General features: G+C 43.3%; 2 protein-coding genes across 2 annotated transcripts in view; both read right to left on the bottom strand.

Annotated features, from left to right (window-relative positions):
* KAT2B (K(lysine) acetyltransferase 2B) overlaps positions 1–7,288 on the bottom strand; it is a 152,606-nt gene extending 145,318 nt beyond the window's left edge. The window contains exon 1 of the mRNA XM_012663159.1: positions 6,936–7,288. Within this exon, the coding sequence (XP_012518613.1) occupies positions 6,936–7,238 (303 nt within the window). The 5' untranslated portion in view covers positions 7,239–7,288. The remainder of the gene's footprint in view (positions 1–6,935) is intronic.
* An 8,468-nt stretch (positions 7,289–15,756) lies between these two features.
* Positions 15,757–16,008, bottom strand: LOC105826059 (small nuclear ribonucleoprotein F-like). The gene has a single exon (XM_012663974.1). It carries the CDS (start codon positions 16,006–16,008, stop codon positions 15,757–15,759), a length of 252 nt encoding a protein of 83 aa, XP_012519428.1.
* Positions 16,009–16,406: the final 398 nt, after the last annotated feature.

Consider the following 16,406-nt stretch of genomic DNA (forward strand, 5'->3'; position numbering starts at 1 on the left):
GCCTGAAACAAATGAAATCCTCTCCGGAAACCGTTTGGAAGAAGAGTGACCCCCTCCACCCTCATGAGAAAGTTTTGGAAGAGGAGGCAAAATGGTGGTGCTCTGGCAAGAGAATCTCAGTGAGCTGGCGCTTTCCTGAGTAACCACTGCAGCTTGAGGAAGTCGCTTAAACCTCTTTGGGTCTCAGTTCCCTGCTTTAGTAAAATGACCTTCCTTACCTTCCTCTTAACCCGGGTAGAAGAATCAAATGACATGAGACATAACACTTGGGCAAAACACAAACTGCCGATACCAATGGAATGTTTTTAAAAATAAAATAAAACAGACTTTTGTGGAATGCCTGTGTTCCAAGAACTTTCACATACGATAAACTATTTAACACTCATCAGTGTCATAAGTCAATGAGGTGGCACCTGGACTTCCACTTCACCCAGGAGGAAACTGAAACTAGGCAGTGAAGTGGCTGCCCCGGGGCACCCAGGGTGGAGAGAGTAGGGGGAGGATTCTCCCAATGTTCCGCCCACATGCAGGTAGCCAGTGAGCCCGTTCTGATCCCATGTTTGAATCAGATTACCACCAAGAAAGGCACCCTGCATCCAGAGTGAGGAAACTGTTGACAACTCTTCCTAAACAGCTACTTTCTGTTTAGGAAAGACTAACCAAATCAGAACCCCTATGCCTTGAAAATTCAAATTTTATTAGCACTGCACTGAGTATTCAGATCTTTCATCTGAGAAGCAGATGTGCTGACTGTTCCAAGGCATCTCACAAGAAAGTGTGTATTTCACCCTCCAAACTTCCTATGATGGGTCAGACCCTGTGGATGGGCCTAACAACCCTAGAATTAAATCTGGCTAACATGGATAGGCAACTGGGTTTAAAACTGCTGGCTGGTTTTAGAGAACAAAACAAAAATCTTAAACAGCGCTGCATCACAAATCGCTACTTGCAAACGCATGCTTCCTAAAACAAAACAGTCCTCAGCAGATTTTGTTCTGTTTTGCCCTGTAAACTACTTTTTCAGTTATATAAAACTACAAATTGCAATCTGAAAGCTTTGCAGGCTTGAATTTCCATCTTCCCTGAAAATTTATGAGGACATAGAATTAAATTTGGACATCTTTCTCTCAGCCTTTTTGTATTGCGTCTGCCAAATGAAAAACATTTTTCCTATGTGTGTTTGGCTCTATGACAGTGGTCCCCAACCCTTCTGGCACCAGGGATCAGTTTCATGGAAGACAATTTTTTCCACAGATTGGGGGGAGCTCTGCAGACCAGTCCCTAACAGGTCACAAACCGTACTGGTCTGCAGCCCAGGGTTGGGGACCTCAGCTCTATGATCTTACGGCCTTTCAGAGAAGTCACCACACATAACATAACTGTATGCAGTATATTTATGTGGCTAAAGACTAATCTTTTAAAACATTTTATCTACCTCCCCCCATGTTTTGTATTTTGCTGTAACAATCCTGCCTATTTGAAGAGTGTCGAAAAAGATATTTTTAATTTGGTTTCTGTTTGCAAGCCAACAATCAATTGATACAAAATATCACCTTAAAAAGGTACTCGTGGCAGGAGGAAACTTTTGGGGGAGATGGAAGAGTTATAAAACTGGATTGTGGTGATGGATATACAACTGTATACATTTACTGAAAAGCATCTGAGTGAGTTTTATGATCTATAAATGATACCGAAATAAAGCTATTTAAAAAATATGCCCATGATTCACAAAGTGAGATTTTTCAGATTTCGAGTATTATTCAAATTCACATTAAAAGATTGTTTTTTGTTTCCAATGCTGCGAAAGTATATATGGTATTATGGGACACTACAATTTTCCTCTAAAGCAGGGTTTCTCAACTTCTGCACTATTGACATTTTGGGCCAGATAAGCCTTTTGTTGTGGGGAGCTGTCCTGGGCATTGTCGGATGTTTAGCAATATCCCTGGGCTCTACTCACCAGTTGCCAGTAGCACTCCCTTCCTCCAACTGCGATGACCAAAAATGTCTCCAGATATTGCCAGATGTTCCCTGGGGGACTAAACAGTTCCTGGGTAAGAGCTCCTGCTCTAGATGCTGACAATTGAAAAGAAATTTGCTCTTTGGAGGAATGATTGACAAATACAAACAACTGCATTAGGGGGCTCTCCCCAACTATAAGGCTTGTTCCAGTGTCCTGTCTACCAGCCCTCGGCCAACAGGGGATGCTTTCTGGATGCTTTTTCTCCTATAGTGGCACCTCTACCTCCACTCTGCATATTCTACAGTGTCATTTCTAGATTATAAACCATTACTTTTAAAATTAAGAGTAATTTTATAGTCCTGTGCCCATTGTAATTCTCTAAGTATGGCACTCAGCCCAGAATCCGAGCAACTGGGTTCGCCATAAATGCTTTGTGGCCACTGACTCTGATATACAAATAAAGTACCAGGCAATTCAGTTCAGCCAGCATTAACCTGGCATCTTTAAGTTCTAGGAACTTTGGGGGCATTTTCTCTTTTAATTTCAAGGTTGAAGTTATGGCCACCATTTTATAGATGCAGTCATCGAGGTTCAGAGAAAAACTAAGTGACTTGTGTCCAAGATCACACAAGTGGCAGAGCTGAGATTTGAGGATGAGTCTCATGTCCTTTCTTGACTTTTCAGTTAACAGTGTCTCCCTTAAGCTGCTATAAGGGCTTACCATGGGCAAGAACACTGTGCTGGATGCCTAAAATAGCCCATTTTAAATCCTCATTGTTATGCTATGATAGGGGATCACATTATTCCTACTTTTTAGACAGGGAAATGGAAGTTGCAGTGAAGTCCTTGTCCAAGGTCACTGGGCTGGATATCCTAAAACTTAAGCTCAGCTTAACCTGAACTCTGAAGCCTCTTCTCTTAGCCACTACACCCCTCATGATAAATGGCCTATTTCTTTAGGAAGGGTAAGTCAATGATTTTGTTTTTGTTTTTAAGTTAGTAGATGTTACACTTTAATTCAAGGAGATTGGGATTTGAGCTACTCATACATTCTCTTAAGGTTTCTTTTACAACATTAAAAACCCAGTCCTATCAACATCTGCAGGATACCTAGAAATGTCCTACATGAAAAATCTCCTCTACCCAATTGTCAAGAAGTAATCAAGTTAAAATCCCACAACTGCTATCCAACAGCTAATCATTTTCTCCATTTTCTCTTCTCTAGTTCATTCACTCAGTCAATAACCACATCATTTAGAATCTGTTCACAGATTCTAAACACATATCAAATAATCACACTTATTTACAATCACAATAAAAGTACCAGGAAGGAAGAGTATAGAAAAGTTTTGATAATTTCTAATGAGAAGTTTGGCTAAGAGAGTAAAGGAAAGTCAAGGAATCTGAGATGTACAGGAAGAACTGGGAGTTAATTTTAAAGTAAGGACAGAAGAGTTTTCAGTCCCAGTGAACGGCATGTGCAAAAGCCCAGAGGTAGAAGGGAACCATGTACTCAAGGCCCTGACAAAGAGTCAGAGATAGCACTGGCCAGGCTATATAGGGCCTTGTGGACCCCAGTAAGAGAAATTAAAGGGCCCAAAGTACGGGCATTACATGGTCAGATCTACATTCTTAATGATCACTTTGGCTGTGTCACACATCAGCAAAATGACTCTGAAACAACCTTTGCAGGATATAGTTCAAAGACCTCTACCCTGGATCCTGTAAAACAAGTTTGTTTCTTTTTTTTTTTTTTCCTTCTCTCTGAGGTGTGGCACACTACCCTGGCTGTGAACTAGCTCCCCTTCTTTATCAGTTTTGTTTGTGAAGTTTAAAGGCCAGATGTTTTTTTTTGAGACAGAATCTCGCTTTTGTTGCCCTGGCTAGAGTGAGTGCCATGGCGTCAGCCTGGCTCACAGCAACCTCAAACTCCTGGGCTCAAGCGATCCTCCTGCCTCAGCCTCCCGAATAGCTGGGACTACAAGCATGCACCACCATGTCCGGCTAATTTTTTCTATATATTTTTAGTTGTCCGATTAATTTCTTTCTATTTTTAGTAGAGACGGGGTCTCGCTCTTGCTCAGGCTGGTTTCGAACTCCCGAGCTCAAACAATCAGCCCGCCTCGGCCTCCCAGAGAGCTAGGATTACAGCCGTGAGCCACCTCGCCGGGCCAAGCCAGATGTTTTAACAGGTCTGGGACCTGTTTTTCTTTCAATACTCCTCAGTAAACTACCTCATCTCTTTCTAGGTCTCACCTCTGTAATCTTTCCAATTTACCAAGGTGCCTGTGGCAAAAGGTAGAACAATCTGTCCTTTCCGGCTTGCTTATATTAAGTGCAGAGACAAGCTGAGAAAGAACCACAAAACATTCTCTCTAGCACCCCCTCATCCTCAATCCAGCACAGTTAAAAAAAAAAAAAAAAAAAAAGCAAATCTGAGACAATATGACTCCCCCAGTTAAGTTTCCTGGAGTCCTTAGTGCCCTCTTGGCCACACACCCCCTACCCCCAACCCAGTAGCCCTGGCCAATGAAGGGCTGGCTCTGGTTGGCTCAACTCCAAGCTTGCAGAACTGCTTTCAGTTTCTCCACTACAAGAAGCTTCACTCTACCCCACCCTACCCTGCAAAGAGTTCTTAGCAGCCAATAACACTTCCTCCAGGACGCCATTCCCAACCTACCCATAATCCAGCCCACGAATTGCCCTGCCCTGAGTCCCCAGACCACTCCAAGAAAATAGTTTTTCAGAACTTCATTGTAATTTGATTCATTGCCTGTCTCCCTAGGCCCACCAACACACACACACACACACACACACACACACACACACACACACACAAGATCAGTAACTCCTGAAGGACAAATTCTGTGTGTCACCGGCTCAGCACCTAGCACAATGCCTGGCACCCAGTTGAGAACCCTCTAAATATTTATTGAATGAATGGGTAAATAAAAATTGACACTTTCATAGTCTCCTAGCCTTTAACAAGAGAGGTTTTCCCTTCCTATAAGTTGGGTCTTGAATGTAAACAGAAAACACTCAAGTCACAAACTTTAGAAGAGGTGCTACATCTCACTCACAGAAATTTGAAAGAATCAAAAATATCAATACAGGGTACATATGCTCATGATTTTAGAAAGAACCAAAACTGCAGGAAAATTTTCAGATATTAAGGTGACAGCAGGCAGCAGGGAGAAGAGGTGCTGCTGATGAGAATGCAATAAATAAACTTAAAAATAAAGCCAGGACAGAAACACTTAGTTGACACAGTTCCTACATGAGTCCACTCTGGCTGCAAAACACCAAGCCCACCAAGTAACTGAACTTGTTCTTGATTCTGTACACAACTCTCCCTTCCACCTGCTACACTCAATGTCCTGTTCTCCCTAGTCTAATACCCTTCATAATCAACTCCTGGGCTTCCACCTTTCTTATAAGCATACCTCACACTTTATCTTGTTTGCATTCCTTCTGCAGAAGTAACAACCATGTGGCATTATTATTTCACAGCTTCTGTTTTTTCCACTAAATTCAAAAGGGATTAATAATATAGTGTCCAGATCTGAACTAGGGTCTTGAAACTCCGAATGCGGTCTGTGGACTAGCATAGTATCACCTGGAAGTTTGTTAGAAATGCAGATTCGTGGGCCCACCCCAGACCTACTGATTCAGAAGCAGCATTTTCACCAGCTCTCCAGGTGATTCCAATGCACATTAAAGTTTGAGAAGCACGGGCTAGATCCTATATTCAAGAAATATTTATTGAACCAGTATAGGACGCACAGGCGCTCAACTTGAACATGAGGACATGTTGTGGTAAGAGAGCAATAACAGGGCATTCCACTTCAATTGAGAAGCTCCTGTAAATACTAAAAACAGTATCACCGAGGAACAACGTTCCAGCAGCACAAATAATCCTGACATCAAAATTCAGAAGTGTCCACTGTGGGAATCTGGAATCTGGGAAGCTGAGCCTGTTTGCAGCAGGCGGGAAGAATACATGGGAGGTGTATGAGTGTGCCTCTTCCCCGCCTCAGCCACAGGCCGCAGGAGCTGACAAGGCCAAGTCCCCGCCCCCCTCAGCTGTCACCCTGTCAAAACAAAGCCGCTGCTGACAGTGCAGGGCCAGCCTGCCCCGCGGCCTCGGGCAATCCTCCCACCTCAAGAGCACGGCTCCTACATCTGGATCTGCAGCTGGGGGCCAGGGGGTGCCTAAAATTGGCATGGAGAAGGGATAACAAGAAATGTGTGTCCTCAAACAGAGCAGCAGCGACCGCCGCGCTAGGCTGTCACCTTGCCAAATCCTGTTTACACCCCGAGCAGCTGGGACAGCGTTTTAACTAAACAAGTAATAATACAATAATGACAGGGCTGTCACCGCGCGCCGTAGCGCCTCCGCCCCCAGCCGAGGGTGCCAGGCGCCACAGGACCCTCGCCGCGGACTGTGCCCACCTTCCCACCCCGCGCGTTCCTCCCCTTCGATTTACCAAAGCGCCAGGAGTGCACGAGTCTTCTTCGCCCTTACTCCTTGCACCCAGCTCCTCCCAGTGCAGCACGGGAAGAGGCCGCGCGCAAAAGGGACCACTCAAACCCACCAAAAGATGTTTCCCTGGCCCTGGGTTGCCCGCCACACAGAGAGCACTGCTCCACTCCCGGGAAAGTGCCTGCGGCGAGCTCCTACAGAGCAACAAAGCCCCAGAGCAGCCCCGGGGCGCGGATGCCGAGGCTATTCCTTTCAAGGCGGAGGAATGAAGGTCTCCGTCTAAGTGATCTCCCTTCTTAAAACCCAGCAGGACTCCTATCCAAAAAGAAGCTAATTGGGCGCGGGCGACGAGAGCACTTCCGCGGTGCAGCGAGCCGGCCCCAGGCGGGAGGCGGGAGGCGGAGGTGGAAGCGGGAGGGGGTGGGGGCGGGGGTCCCGCGGGCTGAGCCCCTAGCGCCCATCCGCGTGCCGCCGGCGGCGAGCGGGTACCTTGCAGGCGGAGTACACTCCGAGTTTCTCCAGTTTCTTGGCCCGCGGAGCGGAGCGCAGTTGCGCCTTCTTCACGGCGATCCGGGCCGAGCCACCGCCTCCTGGCCCTTCGGCCGTGCCCGCCGCAGCCACTGCCGTCGCCGGACCGCAGGCGCCCGAGCCCCCGGCGGCGGCGGCACAGGGGGAGCCCTGCGGGGGCGCGGGCGGCAGCGCGGGAGGCTGCGGGGGAAGCGCCCCGGGCCCGGCCCCCGCCCCGGCTCCCGCCCCGCAGCCGCCCGGCCCGGCCCCGCCAGCCTCGGACATGCCGCCCCGGAGCACGGCAGGAGGCGCCGAGTGTCAGGCGCCGCCGCCGCCGCCAGGGTCTCCCTCTCGGGCTCTCGTCGTCGGAGAGCGAGACCCTCCCCCCACGCCCTCCCGCCCCTTCGCCCACCCCTCTCCCCGCCCCCGCCCTCCCCCGCGCGCGCCGCTTGCAGGGCTAGCTCTGGCCGCGGCCCGCGCGCAGAAGGTGGTGGTGGCGGCGGCGGCGGCAGCTGCTCCCCCAGGAGGGAGGGGACTAGCGGCTCCGCTGCCGCTGCCGCCGCCGCCACTGCACACGCCCTCCCCTGGTTCTCCTGCCCCGGACTCTGCTCCGCGCCCTGGCTACGGACATGATCCCCGGGGCTGCGGACTAGGGGTGCGTGCTGGCGGGTGCCAGCCTCTCGGTGTGTGCCGGGGCAGGAGGCCCCTCACAGCCTCTTTTCCGCTGCCCGCGGGGCTTGCACCCCCCACCCCAGTGCCTCGACACCTAGCGCTCGCCCGCCAGGGGGCGAGGCCAATCTCCGGGTGTGGGCGAGGGTGGGGGGAGGGGGCTGGAGCCCAGGCACCTGCTGGCCACCTCCCCCCTCCGCGGCCCCCCTTCTGACCCTCGCGCTCCCAAGCCCGGGCAGGGTGGGGGGCTCACACCCGGGTCATTTGTCCTTTCACTCTGTTCCACCCTCTCTCGGAGCGGAGATAACTTCCTCCACCCTAGCGGGAGCCAGAGGAAAAAAAATATTTTTGAAAAGTACCCGTCCATGCTAATCCTTTTCTTTGTTGCTAATTCACCAAAATAAAGGCGTGATGTTTTCCATTTCTCTTTTTAAATACTTTCTGTCAAACTTTTTTTGTGTGTGTGTGGTTAATAACGCTTTCTTCCTATAGCTTTTTCTGGACCAAATCTGCCACAGGAGGGAAAAAAAAAAATCAATATTTTCTGTAATTTTTGTTTGAAAGTGCTGGTTAGTAAAAAGAATGATTGTCTAAAAGGATTGTCAAAATAAAAACTATGAGCAGTGGAAAAAGTTTGAATATAAAAAGTTTGTTAACAGGGTTCATCTCTAGGTGGTGGAATTATAATCTATGGCTAAGACTATACTTTCAGGGATAATTTCTGTAGTTCGTTACTAAAGAAGTTTCTCTGAACAAAGAAAAAATAAAATATAACCTATTGCTATGTTCTTTTCTATAATGTTACATAGTTTTCTAAATTGATACTACCAGTATGCATATTAACCAGGAAAAAAAACTTTTTAAGCAGCATTCAAAAGAGTATGTATCGATTTTGGCCTCAAACTTGAAAAAACAAAACAAAACACTAAACTCGGTGTTTTCAACTATTGTTGAAACTGTTGTTTTCACTGTTGTTGATGACAATAAGGGTGGTGTTTAGTATTGTCAACAGCGCACATTTCAGTTTTGTATTAGAAAGTCGCACACCATTGCTTGGCCTTTCTAACGCAGGTTTTAAAACCCCAGTGTTGTTTCTCAGGCCCCTTCGCAAGTTGCCCTACTTTTGTAGAGCAAGTGTTATCATATGTAATATGGGTCATAATGTGCTTATTATCAGATTGGTTGCATGCTTTGTAGCTCTCCCTAGCCAGACGCCTTAACAGATGTGCTTTTCCCTGGAAACATTCTCCCTCCTATCCCATTTTTTGCAGTAAATTTTCTCTGTCCTTTTTCCAAATTCCCTATATTCTTTTGATTTTTAATGCGGAGTGATATGTAAAAATGGGGAGCTAGAGAGGTTATAGATCTAAAAAGGGATATTACAAAGGGCAAACGGAAATATCCTCTCCCAGCTTGAGTCCAGTCTGAGGGTCTGAAGTGATAGACTAGGTTCCATCAGGACAGTTAACTTCAGTGTTTCCTTTCTTAGCTTGATGTACTTTGCTTTGCCACAGCTACTCTTTCCTGGCTCTGTGGAGGTGTTTTGCAGACTTTTGGCCATTTTTGTCAAAGAAGCAGGATGGGAGTCTTTTTTTTTTTTTTTTCTTTTACAACAAAGCAATGGTTATGGAAGGATAAGAGTCTTAAAGGCTGTGAGTCCCTTATCAAACTCTAACATGATTTAACAGATATTAATAGGGGTTTGGGTTCCACCCTCTGAGCATTTATCAAACTGATAAAATGGACCATTTGAGATCGGTACATTTCACTGGATATAAATGTTACCTCAAAAATTAAAAAAAAAGAATCATAAGCATTGAAAACACTGAGCTCTAGCTAATGGTGCTCATGTTGAAAGTTTAGGGGTACTTTGTCTTGCTGTCTCAAGGTACACTGCGTACTTTGAAATGCATCAAAAAATAAGATAGATGGATGCATCCATGCATGGACAAAGGGAGGATGAACAGAGATGTGATAAAGCAAGTAGGGCACAATATAATGGTAGAATCTAGGTAATGGGTTCACTGTACAGTTCTTTCAACTTTTTTGTATGTTTGAAATTTTTCACAATAAAATGTTGAAGGGGACCCAGATTTAATATTAACTTACCCATCACCTCCCCCTCCCAAGCCACTGTCAGAATTCAGGAGGCAGGCTATTTCCAGGGTGTTTTAAAGCAGAAGTAGACAATCTCATTTCAACGCACCCTGAAAACCATTACTGTCTAAATGGTGAATGGTTCGTGACATCAACTGAACATTATTTTTCATTATTTTCCTGCTCAGAGCACCCAGATGACATACTGCCTTAGGGTGAAGGCCCAGAGTTTCAAGGCCAATTCAAAGTGCAGTGCCTTAGGAGCACGAGGCAGAGAAATTTGAAAGGTGAAGGATTCAAGAGGCTTGTTGCCTCTTCATAATTAGGCTGTTGTGAGCATTTAGTAAGCTCTTTCTGTGCACAGAGCACCTTTAAGAAGTGAGTGCCAAAAAAATAAAAGCAATATTTTCATTTACAAAGTATCTACCACTTACTGAAGTAAAAAAGGCAGGTTCAGGCCAGACGCGGTGGCTCATGCCTGTAATCCTAGCACTCTAGGAGACTGAGGCAGGAGGATCGCTTGAGCCCAGGAGTTGGAGGTTGCTGTGAGCTAGGCTGATGCCACGACACTCTAGCCCGGGCAACAGAGAGAGACTCTGTCTCAAAAAAAAAAAAAAGGCATGTTCAGAAAACAACAAGGGAGAGTAGGAATGGTAGGGGCAGGTTGACCAGTGGAGATTACTTGTGATATATTCATACTGTCGAATATTATACAGCTGTTACAAAGAATGTCCTTGATATACATGTAATAATATAGATAGATCTCCAAGAAACACTGTTGAATAACCCCCCAGTGCAGTTTACTACCATTTGTGTTAAAAATAAACTCACACACAAAAAAACTCACATTGATATATAAGTACAATTCTATGTATGTTCAATAAATGCATAGAAGAATGCAAAAGTAAGAGAAACATTTAGAAAGATACATAGGAATCTCTTAAAATTAGTTGTTTTTCCCTGGACACCCTTGAGAGTAAAACTTATCTTTCCCATTTTTATACTCCCAGTTATTCTCACATAGTAAGTTCTCCATAAATACTGGTCACTTCAGCCTGAAAAAGCTATCTGGAATCTCTTCATATCTGTCTCCATGGACATCACTTCTTGTCCAGACTACTAACAACAAGCTCCCAACTGGTCTCTTTGCATTTGCCCTTGCTCTACCACAATCTTTTCTCCATAATCCAGAGTTTCAAAACTGTAAATGCAAACCTGACCCCACAATTCCCTGCTTGAAACTCTCTAATGGCTTCTCATAACATTCAAAATACAATCTCAGCTCCACAACATGAGATGACATAACATGAAGTCAACAAGGCCCACCTCTTCCCGTCCTTCTCCCTGGTGTGCAACATCCTTCAGTCAAATGCAGGAAGTTCTTTCCTACCTCAGGGCTTTTGCATTTACTATGTTGTGTGGATACCCTCCCCCAAACAGCATGGCTGGCCCCATCATCCAGCATCCCTTGCTCAGACACATCTTTCCATCTGAGAAAGGCAAGTTTTGTGACTTGCTCTTGTTATTCCATCTAGCTGGTTTTTTGCCATATTTCTTCCTACCAAGCCCGTACTGCTTCTATAAAGCACCAAGAAAACTAAACCCCCAGATGGATTGAAATCATCCTCACTGGAGACACAGATTCCAAGGGTACAGACCAAGTGGTCCCAGCATAGGTTTGGCCCAGTTCCCGGCCGATGACTGACATCCTGCCTGGCACAACCACCTGCTTTTAGAGATAGAGGCTGGACATGTGTGCAAAACAGAGAGATGTGAGGTCTATGCCTAAGTGGAACTCCTTAGGCTAACTTCTCTCTGAAGAAAGTAGCTATGATTACTAGACATTTATTTTAATAACCTATAAAATAAAACCTATCCTTCTAAGGAAAAATATGAATCCTAGGGTAGGGAGACATAAAAATCCCCTTCTCTGGTTTTTAAGCATTTATGTAATTAAATCATTTCCAGCATGATTCTTTTTTGTTGAGACAAAATCTCACGCTGTTGCTCAAGCTAGAGTACCTTGGCGTCAGCCTAGCTCACAGCAACCTCAAACTCCTGGGCTCAAGTGATCCTTCTGCCTCAGCCTCCCGAGTAGCTGGGACTACAGGCATGCCCGGCTAATTTTTTTTCTATATATTTTTAGTTGTCCAATTAATTTCTTTCTATTTTTAGTAGAGACGGGGTCTCGCTCTTGCTCAGGCTGGTTTCGAACTCCTGAGCTCAAACAATCCTCCCGCCTCGGCCTCCCAGAGAGCTAGGATTACAGGCGTGAGCCACCGCGCCCGGCCTGCATTCTGTTTTAAATACTAACATATATACTTGTTTTACCAGCTTTCCTATCATTTACAATAAAAGTACAATGTAAGTAAAAGAAATGAAACCTGCTATCTTCTGAATTCAGGCTAAATGGCTTACTCCTTTTCTAAAGCAGTACATGAGTATCTATTGCTTTAAGCAACTTGAAAATTATATAAGGAAATCAAATTTCCAAAGAACCAAACTTTGATATGACCTAGATTTTCTGGAATGATCTGAATATCATGAATTTTATTCCTGTTAGTGCCAGATAATTGTTTAAAATAAACCTAAGAGGGATTCTAATTCCCTAAATGTGTAAAAAGGTTCGTATATATAATTTCACAAATTAGGAAACAAAATATTTCTCAGCACAGGTTCTGGTTAAGCGTTCCCTCAAAAGGGAAAACCAGCTTCAATTCCTTAATCTTAATTCCTGATTGGTTTAGCACACTGTTGCTGACGTTTTAAGTCTAAAATCAGAGTTCAAAGCTGTATGTTCCAATTTATAAAATAGGTACTATATATCAGTGACCATGTGGGGTAAGAAAAACAAAGAAAAAAAATGGAAAGTATTCTGTATAGTAATAAGATATCCTTCCCAAACCACAACAATTTTATATTGTTTTGAAATATTTCAAACATACAGAAAAATAAAGTGAGTGATATAATATCTGTATATTCACCAACCAGATTTTTAATAATTTAATTTTCCAGATATATATGTAATTAAAGAACTGTTCTTTCATATGTCTATCTCATTTCCCAAGTGCCTGCCCACCCCAGAATTAAATATGTATGGAAGTGTATCCTTTTTGTTTATGGTTTTTCTTTGTTTTGTTTTGTTTTGTTTTTTCAGACAAGATCTCTCTTGCCCTAGCGGGAGGGCAGTGACTCATACCTCACTACAGCCTCAAACGCCTGGGCTTAGGTGATCCTTTTTGCCACAACCTCCCAAGTAGTTGGGACTACAGGCGAGCTCCACTGAGCCTGGCTAATTTTTCTTTTTTTTCTGTAGAGACAGGGTCTCTCGCTATGTTGCTCAGGCTGGTTTCAAACTCCTGGCCTCAAGCAGTCCTCCTGCCTCAGCCTCCCAAAGTTCTAGGATTACAGGCATGAGCCACTGCACCTGGCCTGTTCGTGTTTTTTAATGTTCACAAAATAAATCCATGGAGAAGGGTTTGGTGAACTTTTACTATAAAAGACTAAATGAAGAGGCTTTGTGGGCATAGTTTCTGTCACAACTATTCAACTCTGCCAAGGTATCGTATTCTGGGAAAGAAAATGTGTTTATCTTACATAGTTGAAAATCAAGGAAGATGTTAACATGTTATAACTACTCATCAAACACTCCCGTCTTTCCTATTACTGTCTAAAATTTTTCATTTTAAACCAACTTCTGGTTTTACTGCAGTATATAAGTTTGCTAGGGCTGCCAAAAGAAAGTACCACAGATTGGGTGGTTAAACATAGAAATTTATTTCCTCAGAGTTTTGGACACTAGAAGTCCAAGATTAAGGTGTCAGCAAGGTTGGTTTCTTCTGAGGCCTCCCTCTTCGACTGGTAAATGGTGGTCTTCCTCCAGTGTCTTCACATGGTCTCTCTGGGTGTGTCTGTGTTTTGATCTCCTCTTGTTCCAAGGACACTGGTTATATTGGATTAGGGCTCACTCTAATGATGACCTCATTTAATCTTAATTACCTCTTTAAAGACAATCTCCAAATTCATTCACATTCTGATGCACTGGGGATTAGGACATATAAATTTTGGAGGGACACAATTCAGCTCTTAACATGCAGTAAATAGACCATTAACATTTCCAACATATTTTAACAATTCCCATGCTCACTGTACTCCTTCCCCCTGTGTTAGCTTTTTTTCTTGCTAAACATTATCTATCCTTCAGCAGTTCTTTCAGAGACGAGCTAAACCACTACTTATCCAGTCTTCTGCTTAGGGAAGGCCTTAAATCTATAGGAGGTGAAACATTTACTAACTAATGTATTATATCTGGCTAGGTTGAGTTTAATATTTTTTATTAGCCTGTAAAGAAAAATGACAACACCAAATACATTAAAATGGTATTTGGTGGCAATTTTTCAAAATAAGCATTTATGATGTTTTTCAGACTAAAAGAAAAAAAGAAAGGAGACAGAGCCCAACATACTCAAATCTTCAGCTGCTTTTATGCCTTTGTCTTTCTGTTATGATATTTATTCTACTATTTTTTTAAGTAGGTTTTTTAAAAAGTTAATATACTTTAGTTAGGTACACTAATTTTAATTGTTTAAGTCAATGATTTTTTTTTTTTTTTTTTTTTGAGACACAATCTCTGTTGCCCTGGCTACAGTGTGTGGTGTCAGCCTAGCTGATAGCAACCTCAAACTCCTGGGCTCAAGCGCTTCAGCCTCCCGAGTAGCTGAGACTACAGGCATGTGCAACCATGCCCAGCTAATTTTTTCTATATATTTTTAGTTGTCCAGATAATTTCTTTCTATTTTTAGTAGAGACGGGGTTTCCCTCTTGCTCTGGCTGGTCTCGAACTCCTGACCTCAAGCGATCCTCCCGCCTCAGCTTCCCAGAGTGCTAGCATTACAGGCCTGAGCCACTGCGCCCAGCCAAGTCAATGAATTTTTATACAGGCATACACTTGGTTACTTGCCACCCGGATCAATTTATAGAACATTCTCAATACCCAGGAAGGCTTCCTTTGGCCTCTTTTTAGTCAATACACTAAGGCAATCACTATTCTGGCTTTATCATTATAGATTAGTCTTGCCTACTCTTGAACTTCATGTATATATGATCACACAGCATGGACTCTTTTGTTGTTGGGCTCTTTTTTGCAGGTCATTTTTTATGACATCCATCATGTTGTTCCATATAGCCATATGTCACTTTTTAAGTTGCCATGTAGTATTCTACTGTATGTTTCTCTACCACAATTTATTTATCCATTTTCTTTTTGATAGACATTTCCAGTTTTTTACTATTATGAAGAATGTTGCTATGGATTTTCTTAAATGCCTTTTTGTGGTCATATGCACTCATTTCTCCAGTGTACACACATAGGGATAGGGCTGTTGGATCACAGGGAAAGTGTACACAGAGCTGTAATAGATTCCGCTGGTTTTCCAAAGTGATCATATCCATTTAACCCCTATCCCCAGTGTATGAAAATGACGGTGCGGCAAATCTTCATCAAACTTTGGTATTGTAATCTCTTTAATTTTTTCTTTCTTGGTTATTACATAGTAATATCTCTTAATGGTTTTACCTAAGGTGTAATAACATTGAACATGTTTTCATTTGCTTTTTGGCATTTTATCCTCTTTTGTGAAGTAAATGTTCAAATCTTTTGAGTTTTCAGTCTTTTTCTTATTGACTTGTGGTAGATTATTTTTTTTTTTTTTGCTTGTGGGGGCATGTCTTCTGGTGAGGACTGGTAAACCTGCTAGACAAATTGTAAAAGAGCTGTAACACTGAAATTTTTAATCTATATTTTGGATTTGAGTCCCTCGATGGATATATGTATTGCAAATATCTTCTCTTAGTCTTTAGCTTGCTTTTTCACTTACTTAATAGTGTCCTTTGATAAACAGAAGCCCTTACTTTTATCAAAGTCTGATTTATCAATATAGCATTTTCTGTTATGTTCAGTGCTTGTGTCTTTTTTTGAAAAATAAACAAATCTTTATGATCTAGCAATATTTATTTTTTAAAAACCCCACACAAGATGCTACTCTCTCACTTCCCCATCTTCTTCCTCTTCTTCAACACCCCTGATATAAAGGACATTATTACACCTTATTAAAACTTCACCCAGATGTCCAGACAATGCCTCATGTATGTATTTTTCTGTATTTGCAAGCTGCATGTTCATGTAGCCATCTACAGATACCAGGTATCCCTGGTACTCCATTCCCCACTTAAGTTTCACCATTCCTGTTAATCCATTAAGGAATGGTTTGGGATTGAGGGGTAAACTCATTGTAACTACAGGCAAATGCGGCAGGTTACTCCCCACCAACAAAGCTGCCATCAGTCTCTCCTGACCATAGCTACCTTTGGTCTTGAACCCCTGGGCTTCAAGAGAAAATCGCTTTTGTGTCTTATTTAAAAACTCTTTGCCTAATCCATGGTTGTGAATATATTCTCCTATGTGTTTTTGAGTTTTATTGTTCTTATCTTTCACATTTAGATCCTTGTTGCATCTTTCAATTGCTGAATATAGTGTGAGGCAACAGTATTTGTATTTCACTTTTTAACTATCTATTGCACTATTTCACTTTTTAACTATCATCGTTAAATGTTTGGAGCAGAGGGAGTGCCTTTATGGCATGACTTTATAGCCAATCTTTACTGTTAGTTCACGGTAGTGCTTTTAAG

Source organism: Propithecus coquereli, unplaced genomic scaffold (assembly GCF_000956105.1).
Source record: "Propithecus coquereli isolate 6110/MARCELLA unplaced genomic scaffold, Pcoq_1.0 Scaffold12, whole genome shotgun sequence".
Taxonomy (NCBI): Eukaryota; Metazoa; Chordata; class Mammalia; order Primates; family Indriidae; genus Propithecus; species Propithecus coquereli.

What these genes read in the sequence shown, in the direction of transcription:
- LOC105826059 (XM_012663974.1), bottom strand. Translation starts at nt 16,008, where the DNA reads ATGAGTTTACCCCTCAATCCCAAACCATTCCTTAATGGATTAACAGGA.